Source organism: Pelmatolapia mariae, linkage group LG6, assembly GCF_036321145.2.
Source record: "Pelmatolapia mariae isolate MD_Pm_ZW linkage group LG6, Pm_UMD_F_2, whole genome shotgun sequence".
NCBI lineage: Eukaryota > Metazoa > Chordata > Actinopteri > Cichliformes > Cichlidae > Pelmatolapia > Pelmatolapia mariae.
Genome location: NC_086232.1, coordinates 21,809,970 through 21,829,844, shown reverse-complemented (window position 1 = coordinate 21,829,844; position 19,875 = coordinate 21,809,970). Strand labels below are relative to the sequence as shown.

At 37.1% G+C, this 19,875-nt stretch overlaps 1 protein-coding gene across 1 annotated transcript; it reads right to left on the bottom strand.

Moving 5' to 3' along the window:
- Positions 1 to 80: 80 nt before the first annotated feature.
- Positions 81 to 11,292, bottom strand: gucy1a1 (guanylate cyclase 1 soluble subunit alpha 1). The gene is made up of 8 exons (XM_063476206.1): positions 10,892 to 11,292; positions 10,541 to 10,608; positions 9,691 to 9,779; positions 8,869 to 9,584; positions 7,110 to 7,595; positions 5,177 to 5,320; positions 2,528 to 2,682; positions 81 to 1,803 (listed from the first exon to the last, which is right to left on the bottom strand). Exons 1-8 carry the CDS (start codon positions 11,129 to 11,131, stop codon positions 1,665 to 1,667), a joined length of 2,037 nt encoding a protein of 678 aa, XP_063332276.1. The 5' UTR covers positions 11,132 to 11,292; the 3' UTR covers positions 81 to 1,664.
- Between the last annotated feature and the right edge of the window lie 8,583 nt (positions 11,293 to 19,875).

Genomic DNA, 19,875 nt, shown 5'->3' with positions numbered 1-19,875 from the left:
AGGACACCGATGGCATTGGTTGGATGTTTATTTATTTTTTATTTATCAATGCAGCGCCTACATGCAGTTTGGTCAGTAATAGAACAAAATGTATTCTCTTTCAAGACAGTATGATAATGGACTGAAAGACTTTAATAGTTATTTATTATAATAATTTCTTTGTTTACACAACAGGGATTAATAGCAACACAAAAAATAAACAAAAATCAGCGGTATAAGCATCAGCTATCAGACAACGTCTTATTTAAAACATACATATTAGCCAACAATTTCACAATTCCAATATTTAAATGAGCATGAATCTGAATAGTAAGAAATAGTTTTTGTAATCCCAAATTTAGGAAGCTCATATGTGTTTCTGCCTTGGAATTAATATTTGTGAAGTTATCATATAAATGTACTGGAGTAAAAAGTGAATTATTCTACTCTGAAATTTAAACTAAAAACACTCAAGTAAAATAAAAGTGCCTGAAATGATACAGAAAAGAAGTAATTGAGTAAATGCCTCTAGTTACTTTTCAATGGATGTACTGCATCATATATATGTCAATAACTTAAGATGACAATTATTCATACAATGCTATGTGCTACAGAGTCATTCATTTAAAACTGTTTGTCAATATTTATTGCACTTTGATTACATTACAATAATGGTTAAAGCACATCATTATGGGTGACATTCATTGTACTCTGGCCGTGTCATATTCCCTCTGTAGCAAAGGAGTGCTATGACACTCATGTAATAAATATAGTATAAATGTGAGGTGTGGAAAAAGACTAAAAATATGCACAAACATTACCTGTGTTAAGATACTGAGAGTTAGGAATGCTTTATGTTACACAACACACTTAAAAAACAGTGTATATGTTTTTGTCTGACTCAGAAAGAAATTATTGGTTGTGTTTTACTAAAAAATAAAAATAAATAAATAAAAGCATTTGTTTGTAAACCAACATATGATCCTGCCTGTAGAGCTTGCATAAGGCACCTTGATCTGCTCGACATTGCTTCATTGGTTCAAAGGTTTAATCCTAAACTCTTAACATAGTTTAATTGTTTGTGTTATATGTTATTAAAGAATATATTTTTATTTATTTATTTTTATTATTTGTATGTAATTCTGGGACACATTGCTTTACCAGGTACCTAGTCTGGGTAGTCAGACATTTACAGGTCATCATATCAAAAATGTATTTTTGTAACATAGCCACATTTTACAAGATTAAAAACTTTAATGACTCTTTTTAAAAATTTGTATGCTTTTTGGTGCATTTACTATACATTTTATACTATTTTTACAGACAACAGTCTTAGAACAACAGTCCCAGAGTCCTCTCTTGACAGCACTTCTATATCTCTGGCAGGAGCTAGAAATGAAAGCTACTTTTATATCATATCAGTTTGCACAGATGACTCATTCTGGAAGAAAGATGAAGTAAGTTTCTACAACAACTGTACAAATGGATAATTGTACAGAGACAAGACTCATGTTTGACAGTAAACTGACATCTCTGTAATTAAGCAACTGCAAGAGTTTGACTCGAAGACACTATCATCGACATCAACTCAACCAAAACCAAGATATACAAGGTTGTTGCACTGTGTTCACTAGATAGGTTTCTATTACTCCATAGCTAGCGTTTTTGGGATCTGTCACATGACTTCATTTCATATTCAGTTTTGAAGTTTTGACAGACGCCTCCAAAAAGTAACAAACTCCAGGGATGTCGTCTGGAAAGTTGGCCGGAAGCTCCTGTCTGCTCCTGGGAACAAACACGAACTCTGGGCGACCCTTCAGCAATCTGGGACAAAGAGCACACAGATAAAAGATGGATCTCAAAACAACGTGGCGAATTATTTGACACAAGAGGAAACACAGTGCTCATCCAAATGTTAAGTTTCCTGTCAAGAGCACTTTGGGTTTTTTGTTATCTGCAACAACCACTTGTGGAAACAAATTATACTGTGCAGAAAGAGAGGTATGCAATTTTATTTGGGGGGTTCTGCCTGAATAGGTTTACTTTGAACAGTTATTGTTCTGTTCTGAAAGGCTTTTCTTTAGCTCCAGTAATAGCTAGTCTGCTCTGATTGGTCAGTCTGTCTCATAAAAATGAGGCAGTGGTCACCTTTCATAAGTCTATAAGTAGCAGCGTGGCCCCGTAAGAGCTGCCAGCTAGGTAGCAGGTCAGTCTTTTTGTTTGTGGGTCTGTCTGTAGGAGGTAATTGTCATTGTGTTACCTGGCGATGTAGATAAGTCACAGCAGAACTGTCTGAATGATAAACAGGACATTTCAAGCAGTTAAAGGGTAGCATTTTCAATGGGAGATAATATCTCCTTTTGGGATGGACTTACTTGAACCTGCAAAGCTTTTACATGCACAAAAAACATAATACGGGCACTTTAACATACAATATTTAGCTTGGTGGACAGTTGTTTTGAAGCTTTTTTTCAGATTATATGTTTTGAGACAGTCACATGTGACTATGAGCTACTTTTCTTGTTCCCAAGTTGCAGAGTTATATCACCTGTGGGTTGTGGGGCTGATGTTGATTTTTCTAGGTTGGCTGCATGATTCAAACTTGTTGGCCAATGTGACATTGTTCCCAAAAAGGCAGTAGCGAGGCATCTTAACCCCAACTACACCAGCGAGTACTGAACCGGTGTGGAGGCCGATACGCATCTAGGAAGAAAATGAGATGTTTTAGTTCAAGTTTCAGCTTGTCTTGTCTTACACATGCACGCAGTTGTGTGCACAATGACACCCATTCCTGCCTTCATTCTCATGCTGCGATACTCATCACCTATGGTGAAAGTAACATCTGAATACAGTAACAAATGCAGAGACCTACCAAGGAACCAATGTAATTTTAATTTTGGGAAAAGTGAGATTTACAAATATTGGTAGATGGGGATTAGGGCCCCTGGATAAATAAATAAATAAATGTGTATATATATATATATATATATATATATATATATATGTATATATATATATATATATATGTGTATATATATATATATATATATATATATATATATATATATATATATATATATATATATATATATATATATATATATATATATATATATATATATATATATATATATATATATATATATATATATATATATATATATATGTATGTGTGTGTGTGTGTGTGTGTGTGTTGGGGAGTAACGGAATACATGTACCGCCATTATGTCTTTAAAATGCAAAATACGAGTAACTGTATTCCGTTACAGTTACCGTTTAAAAAGGTGGTATTCAGAATACAGTTACTTTGTTGAAATAAATGGATTACACGGCAGTATTTTCCTGTTTCATATGTTAGGCTATGCTCTCTCTATTTTTGGTAATTCCACTCCGGTGGAAACCCAAACAAAACACGCATTAAGAGGCTCAAATGCCTGTGTCTCAATTTCGCGTCTCATAATGATGTGAAGAAATATTTTTTAAAATGATTTAATATGAAGGCAATAGGCAGAGTGTTACAGGCATCGCCCTAAAGAATGTAGCTTCATGGGCAGTGTAGTCCGTGCTGCAGGGAGAATGGACTGCCATACCCGTTATGTGTCTGTGAGCGAGGGAGGGAGAGAAAGGGAAAGTACGAGGTCACCGAGCAGAAACGGGAGCTGGAAGCATGTAAATATAATAATAACCACTGCAGCCAAAAAGAGTGCCTGACAAGCCCAGTTGTAAGTTAGCTATTAAGACTCGACTGTACACTGTGTTCGTGTTTTCTTCCGAAACAATAAGTTTCGTTGGAGCAGCCTTTCAACGCCTCTCTCTGTCTCTCACTAGCAAAGTTGACCCACACAACAAAGTAAAGCTAGTTTTCAGCTAGGAGCCCGACACGGAACCTGACGTATTAGCCAGAGGTCCCTTCTAATCTAAATCCTCAGCATAACATTTTCTCAGTATTGTATGGGTATAGTTTTGCTACAGAAAAATGTTTTGGTGTTTTCAGAGGGATGAAAACCTTCCCAAGTAACCACTGAGGAAACATCCTGAATGGCATTTCTGGCATTCATGGAAGTTAATGACATGACATACACATGTTTGGTTTGGCTGATTCTGACAGCTGTTAGGCCAATTAGGACTTTTTAAGGCAAAAACACCACATAGTTTTATCATCAGACATGCATGATTACATATCAGAGTATTTAGTCAAATATCTAAGACAGTTCACTTTTATGAATACAATTCTTTCTGTGTAATAAAGTCTGTGCTGTAATGTGCCATGCAGTTTGTAACATCTTATGAAGAGTACAAATTAAGTAATGTTTAACTTATTTTATTTCTGATATTTAATACATAAATTAATGCAGAATGAATCTTGAATCAATGCCATTCGATCAAGATATGTATCTATTTAGGTTTTTAGTTCAAGGTCAATAGAGCTAATCAGTTAAGGATGAATAATTCACAGTTAATTCTTTCATAATTTAATATGCAACCAAATAGCTAAAATTTGAGGCTATTCAATTAATAATGCATTTACACACTATATAGAAATACATTACCCTGAATACACTTTTCTGTTATAGAAATCAAGCTAGCTTCATACATAAACTTCTTCTGTAGAGTGCGTGAATCAGCATTTCTTAACAGAAGATAAGTTTTGTGTGAACTACTACTAAGAGCAACCAGCAGTCAAGAGAGACACAGAGACACACAATTAAATCATCCTGAGTCAGATGTTGGTGAAACATTATGATTTGTACTCTGATTAGAAAGTGTCACCTAATTATTAAATATGTTACACTCTCCTTTTGTGATTCACATTCTTGTTTTGATAGATTAGACTCATGTTGAAAAAAAAACCTAAATTGTCTGACTCACTGACACAGTGACAGTAGTGGCTGTCAACGTCATTGTTCGTTAATTGTGCCAAGTTCTCTGCAGATAAGGACAATAACTGGAAAGCCACCAATAATAGTGACAACAGTTTAAAGTGCAGGAAGCCATTAAAGCATTACTTATTGTGTGAAATCATTATCTGCTTTATATTCAAATTATAATAAACATCATTTTGTAACAGCAACAATGTAGCGATAGTTCTCTTTTTCTTGTTCTTAAAACTCTCCAAATAAAAACACTCTGACACTGGTGGAAGTTACATAATCTGACTGAATAAAGAATTGTACAGTAATTAGTGCTTGGCCCTCACCTGTATTGGTTCTCCCGTTGGCGTCATAACTTCATTTGAAAGCTCCATCATCTTTAAAGCCATGAGTGCAATTTGAACAGCATGAGTGTCACTCTCCCTGTGCAAGCCACCAGCTACACAGTATGCATCACCAATGGTCTCCACCTGAATAAAGCATAAGATTGTTAAAATTATTTCTACAAAGACAAATATAAAATGGCATACATTGTTTCAGGAGCATTTTATGTCTTCTCCTACTCAATGTCAAGGGCTTTATTGCTGCACACCACGTTTAAGCTATAAGCCGCAACATTGGTGCATATTAATGTATGTTGACCTGAAGCCATCTACTGTAGCAGTTTGTGTGTGTGTGTGTGCGTGTGTGTTTAAGCAGGCACATTTTGTTAAAGCAATAGCTATGTGATAGCTGTGAATGTGTTTGGGTATGTAGTTTTAAACTTTAAAGATGTGTGTGGTCTGACCCATGAATAATGGGTAAGAAGCAGCAGAAGTAGCCCACCCTTACTTTACTCACCAGTCCTTTATTTTCATTTCCAATGCATTAGTAAGTCTTCCAATATGAGCTATCTTCATCTGATATATAAATGTGATAGTCTTGAAGCTTGGTCAATGGTGTTGTGGCTGGTGTGATCACATGAAGGACCCTCTGTTTTGTTTTGTTTTTTAAATCTGAGACTATGATATTTAACTGTTAAGAATACATTTGACATGAAGGCAACGAACCTTAGACAGAGTGATAAATGTAAAGTGGATATTCACCAAATAGTCTGCAGCAATTTGCCTCCATCGTGCAGCTGAAGACAAGTAAGTGTAATAAAACTTAAACTGTAATACTGTAGTACTTTATTAAAAAGTCCAGCTTTTTTCCCCTTTCTTCTTTATTCTGTGTAAATCTGAACTGGAGAGCACTCAGCTGCTATGTGGCTGGAACAAAGTAAAACTATTTTTAGGCTCACACATGTGGAGTGGAAACAGGGTCCTCAAGGAACCTCTGACTTCCTAGCGTTTTACGAGATATTTGTCAAACGCGCTCCTCTCTCTGTTATGCTTCCACGACAGTTTGATTACATTATCCAGCCTCCCTGCAGATTAGCAGCCTATGCAAGACACTTGGGTAGCTGGTTGAGTTACAGTCCTTTGTACACAAAATGGTATTACTTTGTTCAAAATGTTGTGAAAGCATTTAATGCATTTTGTAACCTCCTATTCATATATATACATATATTTATATATAAATGTATGTATATTATACTTATCCTGGTGGCCCGGGATGTTGCAGAAAGAGCTTCAGCAGGCTCTTCTTCTACCAAATGAGTTACAGGGGCAGTTCTTTGTCTTTGAGTTTTGTGTGTATAGTATGTGTATATTATTTTAGTGTATAATTACATCTAAGTTATTCAAGTTGCAGGCACGGCTGTATGGTCATGGGGGACACACAGGTAATGTCCACTTTAATTTAAGTGGGAGTTAAGAAAAGGATTTTAATGATTTACAAAAGATAGAAACTGAGTACTTACAACTGACTTGCACACTTACATTCCTAGCAAGATCGAGTTTACTTACATAAAAATTAATGAACCAACAAATGAATTAATAAAATAACGATTGTTGTTGTGGCTATTCATAAAGAAAGAAGTCACCTATCTATAAGTCTGAAATTTTTGCCAGCAAAATGACTTTCTAATAAACTGCATTTTTTGTTTTTTTTGTTTTTTAAAAAATGCTAGGATGTTCAATCTTGATGTTGAGTCTTGCTTAATGTTGTACCATGTCACTTACTTTTCCATAACAAATTTGAAAGCTTGACAGTGATCCAGCATTGTTAACACTTGAGTGGTTTCCCAACATTTATGCAGTGCAGACATGAAAGCATGTGTGAATGTTCACTGTAAAAAAATTTTAAAAAAAAGCTCAGCAATATATATTAACCTACCTTATACACATCAAGCTCTCCACATTGGTGGTCAAACCTGGTGTATAGCTCATTGAGCATGGTGATCACTTGCATGGGCGTACAGATTGAGCAAACAGCCGTGAAGCCCACAATATCAGAGAAGAGCATCGTAACATGGTCAAACTTCTTGGCTTGGACGGTTTCACCCTGCCACAGCTGCTGTGCCACAGTGCCGGGAAAGATCGAGAAGAGGAGATCCACTGTTTTCTTCTTTTCCTCCTCCAGAGCTTGATGTGCATGCTCCAAGGCTGCCTTGGCCTTCCCCAACCGCTTCTTCAAACCATCCTGTGCTTTGGCCTGCTCGCCAACCAGGACTACATCACGGAGAGCGTTATGAATAGGGATGTCTGACAGATAGAGGCCGCGACCTGTCAGCTCCTCCAGCTTGTCCACGCATGGCGATCCCAAGAACAAGATGGCGTTTGACTCTGAAACGTAAATCATCTGACCTTTAAGGTCCATGTGCTAAAAGGAAAAGTAAAATGATGAGAAACATTTAGAAATTTTTAACGAAATTGTTATTAAAAGCTATGAGATCCTTACAGCTCAAATATTCTGTGCATTTGTACTGTAGGATGCCTTTTTTTTCTTTAAAAAAAAAAAAGTACAGATTTCCCACAGCCAAAATGAAATATATATATATATGCTGTGTTTTTTTTTATCCATGGAAACAGTTTTTTCAACTGTATACACAATTAATTCCCTCAAGAGATGTAAATATTCCAGTGAAATAAAATGACAGCTGCGTACAGCTGCAATCAGCCACAGTTTTAAACAAAGCTGAAAGGTTTATTTATGTAGGGAATGTAAGCCGGTCAATTGGTAAATCTGTCTCACAGTCAAGACTTCAAGAGATAAAAATGTGGGTTGTTTAAATAAAAACCTTTGCAAACCTTTGGTTTGTGTGTTTTTGTTTGTTTGCCTTTGAAGAGATCTGACATCTTCTTCTCAACAATTTTCCGATTTCATTCATTTTGTCTGAAAATAGCTAAAATTTTTCTCCCCTAAATGACAGCTTATTCTTTATTTTTCATAGACAGACAGCTTTCCCAACAATGGCACTGAATGCTTTTGATTTCTCATGTTTATATTTCCTCTACTATAAATTATTAAATATTTGTTAGAATAAATGAACATGAAAATTTGATTTGTGGAGCCATAGGAGTGGGCCTTTTTTCCTTTTTTAACGTATCAAATAATTTAAGTTATGTTAATGTGCTATCTCTGCTGACTGGAATATAAGTATCAAATTGCTGACCCAAGATGCAAGAGACTGTGAAACTTGCTGGCTCGCCCACTTCCTGATTTCTACCTGTTTTAATTGGACTCTGTTCACTAGCTGTAAATCTACCACTGGAGGACAAGTGCCACATGGTATTAAGTGGAAGCATCTTTGAATAAGTTTCATTATAGCATGCAACATTTACTCGCCAGTACCTCTCATTGCGACTGATGGCTGTGCACCCTTACAAAAATAGCATGAGCATGGCTGTGGCTTTGATGGATAAAATGGTTTGACATTTCCTTCTGATCTCCACTGGGGGTATAATGTTGATCTCTACCTCAGGCCGAGTGCACCCAAGTACACCACTAATAAGCTACGATGCTTATAAGCAGCCCATTTTTCCCCTCTTCTACCCAAGTCCCTTAAACATGTAGGTGATGATGGGAAAATGTTTTCAGCCTCTCTAGTCCCTCTAGTCACTTTTCAAGGAATCTCACAGATGTATCAACATACCTTTCCTGTGTTATCTGTGGTGGTGACTCCATGCTTTATCCGAATGATAAACTGTGCATTTAGCATAGTGAGGATACCCTGAAAGGTACATTTGATCTGGGGGGACACAATAGAGAAGTGGTCTTGGAAGGTACTAAACCGTCTGAGTCCATCCTTCCTGATCAGTCTTTTCCTGAGCCCGTGTCCTACTTGCACCAGAACCAGATCCTGGTCAAGTATCAGATGGAAAGGGAAGATAGTGGAAAAGAGAGAGGTAGGAAGGGTCCCAGCTGAGGTAGCCCGCAACGGACTGGGGCTCAGATTTTTTGTATCTTTAACTACGACTGTGTACAGGAGGCTGGGCTGTGGACTGGATTGCAAGATGGTGTCTCTGCCATGTTGGAGGTCCATCACCACATCCACAGTGGTGTTGTACAACAGGCGGGCAGCAGCTTTGATGACTCCTGGGAAAAAGAGCTCAGTGGTGGTGCAAGGGTTGAAGAAATAGACAGTAAGCAGGCCCGGATCTTTGTCTAAGCAGAGCACCGAAGGTTCGTTTACACAATCTCCTCTATCCGGGTTGGGCAGCATGCTGCTCTGTTTCAACAAGACATTGAAGCTGTTGAGGAAGTCGTGGAGTGCTCCCCCCACCACCGTCAAAATGTGGCTGTCCTCTTCGTAACACATATTGAAAATCTCCTCACCAAGAGCAATTTTCAAAGCTTCTATCGGGATTCCTGTTAGATACATGAAGAGGATAGGGATCTGATTCACAACCAGTGCTTAAAAAAACCCCTAAAACATTAGCATGTTTTGGCCAATAAGATTCCAATTTGTCTTTACCTGTTTTGACAGAATGAATGTTCATCATCTCTAATAAATGCTCTGGTTCACTGCTACAGCTCTGGTGATGTGAACAGGAAATTGCTAGACTGGAAAGTCAACAAATATCAAAGTCAGACAAACATAAAAAACACACTTTCAGTAGACAGTCACTGAGATACATCAGACTTCGGCTGGAATTCTCCACAAGATCATTTTAACTACTGATTTTCCTTCTCATCTGTCTGTAACATCCCAGACAAAATGGAAAATGTCTGCTATAACTTCCTAGGTGGCATTTTTCTACGTGCTTTTTTGTCTGAACAAACAGCCAAAGATTCTTTTTCCATATTTATATTTCTATAACCACAAAGACCACAAAGACTGCAAAACCTTGCATTTAAGAGGCTGCGGCAAGGTAACAATCGGTACACATGCATTAAAAATGAGGGAAAACATCACCAAAAATAGTTCCAAATTAATTTTCAGCTAATTGGTTAATACACTAATCGTTTTAGCTCCTCATCAGACCGTGACCCTACTGTGAAAACGACGCATTAGTGTCACTGTGCATGTGACATTTTCCATAGCAGTCTAATGTGCCCTTCATTTGGAAGGGTTTTCTCTTTTTCTCCAGGTATCCATAGCAGCCGGAGTCTGTATCACAACTCCTTGTATCAGTCTAGTAGTGAGAGTGCCAGAAGGTATTTTGTAACAAATCACACATCTCACCCTCACTATTTTTATCATGAGGAATACATGCTGTGGTGAAAGTTGTGGGATAAACCTATAATTCACAGACTGCGGTGATAGGATGAGCAGTGTTTTTATTGATGTGTTGGTGGCAGCTGAAATTAAAAACACCAGTTACCTTTCAGAGTCCCTGCTGTGATCTGATAGTGTCATCATTCGTTGGAGGGCAGTGTGCAGCCTTTGAAACTGTATCACAGAGTGCCCAAAGCAAGTTAAAGGTCAGCGTCTGGGAATACTTAAACGTCAATTACAGAGGCTCTAATATTTATAGCACAAGATTTATCTGTTTCATTGTCTCAAGCGGACACAGGGGCATGGTGTCTGTGCTTTAAGGCAAAAAATTAAAAAAAAAATTAAAAAAAATAAAAATAGATGCGATAAATGCAGTAATAGTTGTGTTTTTTCACAGGTCTAAGTAAAACACTGCAGAAGATGCATGAGGTGAATAAGAAACGCATTTATAACTCACCTCGGGACATGCCAGTTTTCGGATGCTATCCCCAAGTGTATGCAGGTTAACTTTGGCTCTGCTTGTCTTCTTTCGAGGTACACCCTCACCTGTTTTTCCGTGCACGTCCTTGGAAACAGGCAATAAATCCGCCGTCTCAGTTGAGCGCTCCTCAAAGTCTCCGAGCTCATTATTTTTGGCGCTGGCAGAGAACGGACACTCTCCGGATATCTTCAGCTCTTTCAGCTTGGCGCAGAACATCTTCCCGGCTGTAACCTCCTGGCGCTTCTCTCTTATCTAATTTCGGAGGGAGACAGTTGTGGACGAGCAGTTGTGGTCTCTGGGAGAAATTCCATCATCTGATGTGCTCATTCAGGATACCTTTCTCCTCTCAACCCGCCGATTCACATGATCAGCACCAAAGCCAGAGACCACATACAATATTTATTGAAAACAGCATGGGCAAATGATGGCAGGGAACTATCATTACCAAAAGCCAATGAGAAACTAGAGGGGGGGGGGGCAAGAGCACTAAGCCAATCCATGCGCAAGTGGGGATGGTGTAGCCAAGCAACCTATCAGCAATGAGAAATTATTTCCAGACGACTCATCGCATGCAAAAGATTTTTTTTCCACTTTAGCCCGACGGGGAACCATCAAATAAAACTAGTAACCTATAAGGTTAACCACACTTCTGTTATATCCCCGCTCTGCGCCGAAAGGTGTTCATTTTACATTTATTATCTTATTTGGCATTACAAATCTCGCATAGCTTACTCTAATAATGTATTTGTCACTCATGTTATCTGCACATGTTTAATACATTCCAAAATCTCACCAGTATTTCCTGTACGAACAATCCTGCCTACTCATTTATGAGCGCAAACACTCAGATCAGCTGTACTCTAATTATGAGAAGGATCAGGCCAATGCAGCCAATTGTCCTGTCTTTTCGAACCAAGCAGCCAACGACTTAAGCCTTCCTAAACATTTTGTAACTTACAGCTGTTGGACAAATTAATTGTTTGAATAATTTTCTATCCAACATAAAATAAATACATAAATAAGTAAGTAACATGATCAGGATCATGCGTATCGCATTAAAGCTCTCCTCACCGAGAACACTTTCCAAAGCTTTGTCAGATACGTGAAGAGAATTGAAGTTTGATTCACAAACAGTGCTTTAAAAACCATTTCTACATTTTGGGCAGTAAATTTCCGATTGATCTGTTTTGACAGAGTGAATGTCACTACTGCAACTCTTACAGGGTCTTAAGTCTTCTTAAACAATTTGTAGTGCCGCAAGTTGCAATCGTTACACAAAATATTGAACCAAAAGTTCATTTAAGCGGAAGACTGTATGAAAAGCAATATTTCTACATGCTTTATGAGCAGCACAATGATATAAAGATGGTCCCCAACTTGTCTGACTCACACCCATGCCTATACACGTTTTATAAAGCTGTTCAGATAACTTAACTGATGTGCTAGCACCATTTTGGCTGAAAGGGACTAATGTTAAAAACAAGTGAGTCCTCCTCATCTCTGCTCGAGGCTACATCAAGCACAGATAACTCAATGGTTTCATGAAGCAGCTGTCTAACAGTGGCACATTTACAAAAACACAAATGTGCTTCAGCCTTGTAAATATATGAATTCTGAGCAACATGAGATCACATTTCCACAGAAGATGTTACCCTGTGTGAGTTGAATTAGGTCTGTTCTGCTGAAGGTCAGGGAAAGGCGCAGAAAGGATTGGACATGTTAGATGATCATTTATAAAAAATTTGTGGAAAAAAATAGATTGTGTTGGCTATGACGAGGCTACACTCATGCTTGTTGGCCATGTTTGGTCCGAAAAGCAAACAATTTCACTACAACACCATAAATCAATTTCGAGAGTTTAAATAATGAATAGTATTGTCACATGGGACTTTTCTTGTTTCTCACAGGGACTCTCTCTTATATAACACTGAGCTTCTTTTAAGGTCAAGACCAAAGATGTTGCTACCATATAAAACAAAAGGTTTATAGGTTAGAGATTAAAGGAGGAACCCTTTCATCAGGCCCCAGGGTGGGCGCCCCACTAGAGTAATTAATTTAACAGTTCAACCAAAGGGGGGGGGGATAAAAAAAAGCTACTCATTTAACATTTGCAAGTTATGTTACATGTGCAAGTTATGCAACATGTATGTTGCATGCATGCTCTGAAGGAAGGCTAAAGTTAGTGATACAGGCAGATAGTGGCTTATTAGCTACATCTGGCCATGCAATAAAATAAATAAATAAAATAAAAATAAATTCAGTGAAAGTCAGTGAATTTTAAGATGATTTTAACTAACCTGAAAGCAGCTTTTTGAGGCTGCAAATCAGTGCCATTAATACCACTGGACAATCACTTTTACTGATGTTTTAGGCTTTACTGCCACTGAAGTTGACAGATTTGAGTATGTTCCTCTTTATCTATTGCATATTTGGTATACTTAATGCACTTTGTGGATTTTTGCTATGTGTATAGGTGTCTCTTAATCTCAAGAGTCGCAGTATCATGCTTGTGTAAAGGTTAAATAATATTTATACAAAATAAAGTCAATCTGTTTAACGTTGTAGCATCTACTATCAGTCAATACAGAAAGGTGCTAATGAATAGAAATATCATTATTTGCCTTTTTAAAATAAATCAATTGACTTTAGTTATTTTACACAAACAAAATCACAATATGAAATGCAGAAAAATTGAATAAATATTTATTTAAGAAAATAATTAAAATATATTAAATCAATACTCCGAAGTTAATTAAAGTTATGTTCTTCATATAAAAGAAAATGGAAAGTGGAATAATCCAGGTTTCAGTCTGTAATCATGATTAGTCATGGGGAGGAGCCATCGAGTTTGACGGCCACAGGTGGGAATGATTTCTTTTACTGAACGTGCTCCTGTAGTCATGACAACGATGGTATTTTAGTTCAGTCCAGTTTACTTTACAATATCACTGAATCTGCCCACATTTTAAAATTTATTGAATTCTTTTTAAGTGAAGCAACTGATTTTGTTTTACTATAACTGTAAAACAACAACAACAACAACACACAAAAAATAGTACTGTAAGTCACCCAATCTTGGTCGTGAATACAACAAAACCTGTCATTTAACACAGACCCAAACATTGATAGTGAATTTATTCACGAATGAGAGAAAACATTTTGAAACCACACAGTCCTAAATGTGCATACTATCTTTAAAACTACTGTAGGCGTTGGTCTGGTGGTGCTGTAATGTACACTTCTTAAGAATGATGGCTTTCTGACCCTTTAGACCCCTATAGATATGGTTTAAGAAGGAGAACCAAATCTTTTTAATTACATTTGGAGTTTCTAAAGACTTTCAATGACTTTTAACTTTTAACTTAAAATTATTGCATCCAGTTGTGGGGTTCTGATGAATAAGTCTCCTGAGCCACAGGACTCAGAATGTGGCTCATTTCCTAATTTTGTTTTGTTTGTTTTTTTATCCCAAGCTCCTCTATCTTCATGATGACGATATTTTGGGAAAGACAATTAACTTTCTGTTAAAGTTGCTGTTGTTAAAGCTTGTTGTGTAAAACTGCTTTGAGGTGAGTAAAACCACTCCATTCAAAGGCCGGCTCACAAAAGTTAGCAAACATTTCAAACACTTTTTTTTCCCCTTACAAGCAAATTTACTTAAAAGCAGCTCTAATGGAGACCAATTGAATAATATTTTTAACATGTAGCAGCATTTGTGTGATTTTTTTCAGACATTTTTAGCTTGGAACAAGATCATGCTTTACAACAAGTCCAGAGCAACAACTTCTAATTCACTTTAAGTTAATAATATAGCCTCTATCACAGCTATCCAGCCAGTGAATTGCTCGTTTGCATTTGCCTCTCGGGGCACTGATATGGGGTTGGAGGGCAACATCTTGAAGCAGATCTTTTTCCCCGGGTCTTAGTGACCCATCTGCTACCTCAGAGGTGACAGCTGCTGCTGCCTCTCACCAGGACCCAGTGGAGAGAGCACCAGCTGCGCTGGCATGAACAAACATCTTTGTCATGATTGGCTGAAAAGTTTCAGTGTTAATCTCGGCTTTGTTTTACTCTGTGTCTTATCAGTGTGTTCTTTCAGAGGAGCCCTGTTTGCACTGAGGGAGTAACCACCAGGTTTCAACACATCTTTCAGATAAAATGAGAAGCGCTGACTGACACAGCAGGCAGGACTGTTTCTCGCTCTGTTTGTTCTCAAGTAACACCTTGGCGACAGGGGAAAGTGGAAAATGGTTCTCCGTCTAAGTGCAGTTGTTATGATTAAGGATCCAAATTCAGAGAAAGAAGAGGTGCTAATAAGAGATGACATGATATCTTCAACATCTCATTCATCCTCTCAATGATCACAGGACTGAACCGAGCTTGATCTCACAGCTACTTCTGGTTGTCTGTGCTAGAAATTTGGGGAAGGTGGAGAGAGAGCTCATGCAGAGCTCTATGATGTCATTAGGATATCAGTTAATAGAATAAAATAAAATACCTAGAAGAGGTTGGAAAAAGAGGGAAGAAAGTCCAGCTCCTCCATTCTGTGGAATCTGGTTTACGTGCATGAAATCCTCCAATATTTCCATCTATGGCTACACTGTTAAAGCCTGAAGTCATACAAGTGGAAATAAGAAACATTGTATCAGCAAACTGTAATAGCAGCAAATGTGAAAGCCATTAGGCAGCATAATTACATTTCAGCCTTACCACATATTGAAGCCCAGCTGATTATTGGCAAGCCAGTATTTACACCAGATATTAGCTATTTGCTCATGTATCAGTATAATTTATAACAGGGAATAAATGAAAAATTCTAAAGAGCAAAGAAGAGATGGGAGAAACACCCTTCAACCATATTATAAGAGTTGATGCTACACAGTTTGTCCACAAGAGGGCACTCTGCAGCATCCTTGTTGGGAACGGCCATGTTTGGAGACATAAACATAACATCCAGCTGATCCAAGTACATTCAGGCAAAGCATAAATATAAGGAAATCCGTAAAGGGAAATCCATTTATGTGACTGAATGAATAAGCTAATATACTGGAATATTCTACTGATAAATTATGTTTTTATTTTATTATTGGCCTCATTAAACTTTTATGCTGAAAAGTTAAACAAATATCATCATTTCTGGGCCACAGCATGAAGTGGAAATCCATAAATATAATATTTGTGATTAAATTATTTATATATATGTACTTTTTTTTAATGCAGCGTAAGGAACAGAAAAGTATGCTTTCCTTTTCCTTGTCTGTTGCCTGCCTCTATTTGTCCCTCAGATGTTGCCCTGTGGTGAGCCTCTTAGTGTTGAGGAATGACTAGAGACCAGTGTGCAGACCTCATGCCTCAATAGGAGACCAATCAAGTGAAGCTAAGCTCATTTGATATCCTGCAGCAAAAGGAGGTTTTCATGCAATGCTCTCTTCTACTTGTTATTTTTAATTACCCCTGGCATTCCCTAACATTTGTATGAAAAGCCAATAAGATGTAATATTCTTTATAACTGTTTGGACTTTAGTTCCATGCAGGTGACAAATGTTTGAGAGCAGAGAGAAACTGCAATGCTCAAATTATTTCTGACATTATCTGATGGCATTTGGGAAAGAAAATCAAATAGTGGCTTTAATGGATGGGTAATCTAAAGGCAGGCAGGAAAATGTAATTATAGTTACATAAAGTATTTACTGTATACTGCTTACATTGCCTGATATAGACAAATTAGAAGATTTTCATGAACTAGATTAATCTTTCAGCTTTGAGAGAGCACACAGATGCCAAAAGCTACTTCTTTCATCTGTGAAACCTCTGAGCACAACATGATCCAGATGTTTCTCTTCTTGACATTACTTGAAAAAAAGTATCTTGTGAGGCTTTAAGATTACTTAAAGGATTTTTTTAAAGTGGGCCTTAAAATAACTACCAAGTTCTCATAGAAGCACTGAAACATGAGATTCTTGCGGTAATCATTCTTCTTGTTCAAAGTGGTCATTAAAACCTCCCTAATCTACGTTCAGTGGCTATTTGGTACAAGTGAATGTTCCAACATTAATCTGAAGCTAGTGGATGTTTTACAATTGTTTTGTTTTTTGGGATTTTTTTTTTAATCGTGTAACATCAATTTTCCACTCTGTTGTTGCTCACATAGGTGTGCAAGACAGATTTGTGCTTCTATTTTGTAAAAATGTAGCTTTGAACCTTCATGGCTCGTCTACAATCACCAGCCACTCAGCAAAAGGAGCAAGCAAATAATCACACTGCTGATACTGAAATGCTTTTATATAGCTCTCATTAGAAAGCCAAAATGGGCTACCCTGAAAATAGTTATATGTTTCATCACAGCTGCACAAAAATTCTTTATATATATTGAAGTTGGGTTTTTTTGTTTTGTTTTTTACATCCCAGCACATCTGCCACTTTTTCACATAAATAAAAGACTCCAAAGATAAACTCTGCCTATGGACATATGATGAATGTGCATTTGTAATGTGAGTTCTTGCCATATAATCATTCCTCGCTCACACTCTAATATTTATAGCGTATAACTGAAAAGATCTTAATGCTCTGTTTATGATACAAAGGGAGATAGTTAATCTCATCACAAATCTTCCTCAGCACACTAAGTCCACGGGAACTCAAGAGTCATGACTTCACACTGTTACAATGCATGCTGCTGCTGCCGGACTCAGTTTGATAAGAGGGAACATCCTGGAGCAGATTGCCACATTTAGGCACAAAGAATTGTTTAATAATGTAGGTACTTGGAGTACAATACTGTGGTAATGTTGTGTTCCAGCACTTTAGTGTATATACTGAAGAAATATTGAATATTTTATAAATGTTTTAGATAAAAGAAAACTTAATATTAGACAAAGATAACATTTACAAAATGCAAAATGTTTTGTGTATTTAGAGAAAAAAGTTATCCAAACCTACCTGGCTCTGTGTGAAAAAAAGTCATTACTTTCTCTCTTCTTTGCAGAATTGTTTTATTTTGACCACACTGGAAGGTTTTCAAGCATAAATGGCCTGTTTAAGGTCCAGCACCATGTTTGACTGTCGGTGTGATGTTCGTTTTATGAAATGCTATTAATTTTATGCACATGTAACTCAAACCTTCCAAAAAGTTCAGCCTCTGTCTCGTCAGTCCACAGACTGTTTTCCAAAGTGTCTTGGGGATCGTGAAAATATTGTTTTTTGGCAAATGTGAGTCGAGTCTTTGTGTTCCTTTTGGTCAGCAGAGTTTTCAGCTCTCACCATAAGTTCACTGGCATCCCAAAGAGTTACAATGGCTTTGAAAGTCTTCCCAGACCGATAGATGTGACTGATTTTGCTTCTCAGCTGTTTCTGTCATGATGTGTTGCCTTTTGAGATCTATTAGTCGACTTCACTCTGTCAGACAGGCTCTAACTAAGTAATTTCTTTAGTCAACAGTAACCAAAGTAACCTGAGTGTTGCTAGTGAAATTGAAATGAGTTAATTCACGATTTTGTCTAATATTAAAATTTGATGTTCTGAAACATGTAAGTGTGACAAATATGCAAAAAAAAAAAAAAAAAAAAGAAAAAAAAAAAAGAAGAAAGAAATAAGAAAGTGGGCAAATACTTTTTCCCTGCACTGCACCTGTTAGGTGTGTTTATTTTATTTTATCTGACACTCTGTTAGATTTAGACAACTGACTTTGCATGCGTGTACAAGAGGAACCATTTCATCTCTGTTTTCCAGTAATCCTAACAAACTTGATTTTATCCAGAGGCATTGTTAGGACAAAACATCAGTGACCTGAAACTGTCCTCATTTTCAACCCCACTTCCTGGCATGTGGTATTTGTGCTATTTGACTTTGACATAGCAGCTAAGAATAGCTAATACGATTTAAAATGGGGTGGAAAACGTCTGTAATGGGAATAATTTTTCAGTAGATCCTCCTTTTTACAGATATTCTTGTAATTTATAATTCTTAGACTCAAAAATTGTCCTTTATATTTTATAAATCAGAGGGTGTAAATCTGATTTATCTGCAAGCAGAGCCTTGATGCTGATTTAATTTATCTGCCTTTGACTAGAAGAGCTTTGGCGGTGATGTTTGGAACAATTTATGACTTAAGCCTGCATAACAGCAACTTAAAATATCAAAAGCCTTGTCTACACTTACACTTCTGGCTTAACTCACATAGCTCTTATGAATATCCTGAGGTAAACTGGCAATGCACCAAGAAACACATTTTAACCTTTTTTTTGTGTGTCTGACTGTGAGCACTTACAGTGTTACAAAACACTTCTTGTTTTTTTTAATACCCTCCTCCCCTACACACACACACACACACACACACACACACACACACACACACACACACACACACACAAAATAAATATCTCAACAAAATTAATAGTAATAATAAGAAGAATATTGACACATTGTGTCAAATGTTGCATAAGAAGGGGAACATGGGCAGTGAAGCAAGACTAATTAGATGGAGTACAGTGTGCATTAGAGACTAAGCACAATATTTTGCATTCTCTAAGGGAGGACTGAGGAGGATTATAAGTGCCTTTATTTACTTATTGGTTAATTTTGCCCCAGATGTAGATGGACTAATGTTGGGTGTTGGTTTTTTAATTATTATTTTTTGTAAACTATTGAGTATATGATTGTTTATCTGATGAACTATAAAAATCCATGCAGTAAATGTGAATCTCAGGGGATTCACATTTCACAACAAAAGTTCAACTAGAAGATGTACTTTTCCTCGGTTCTCGGGAGGATATAGGTGGTAATATACAATAAATTTATAGGTGTTTTAAATTTAAAAGGGAAAAAACTGGTAAAAGAAAACGAAATATTGTGAAGACGTGTATGCCAAACTATCTAGAAAACGTTCCCGAATTTACGAGTTACTATAAATGCACCATAAATGGGCGGAGCCAGTGTGGCCCAATAGAAAGCCATAACCAGAG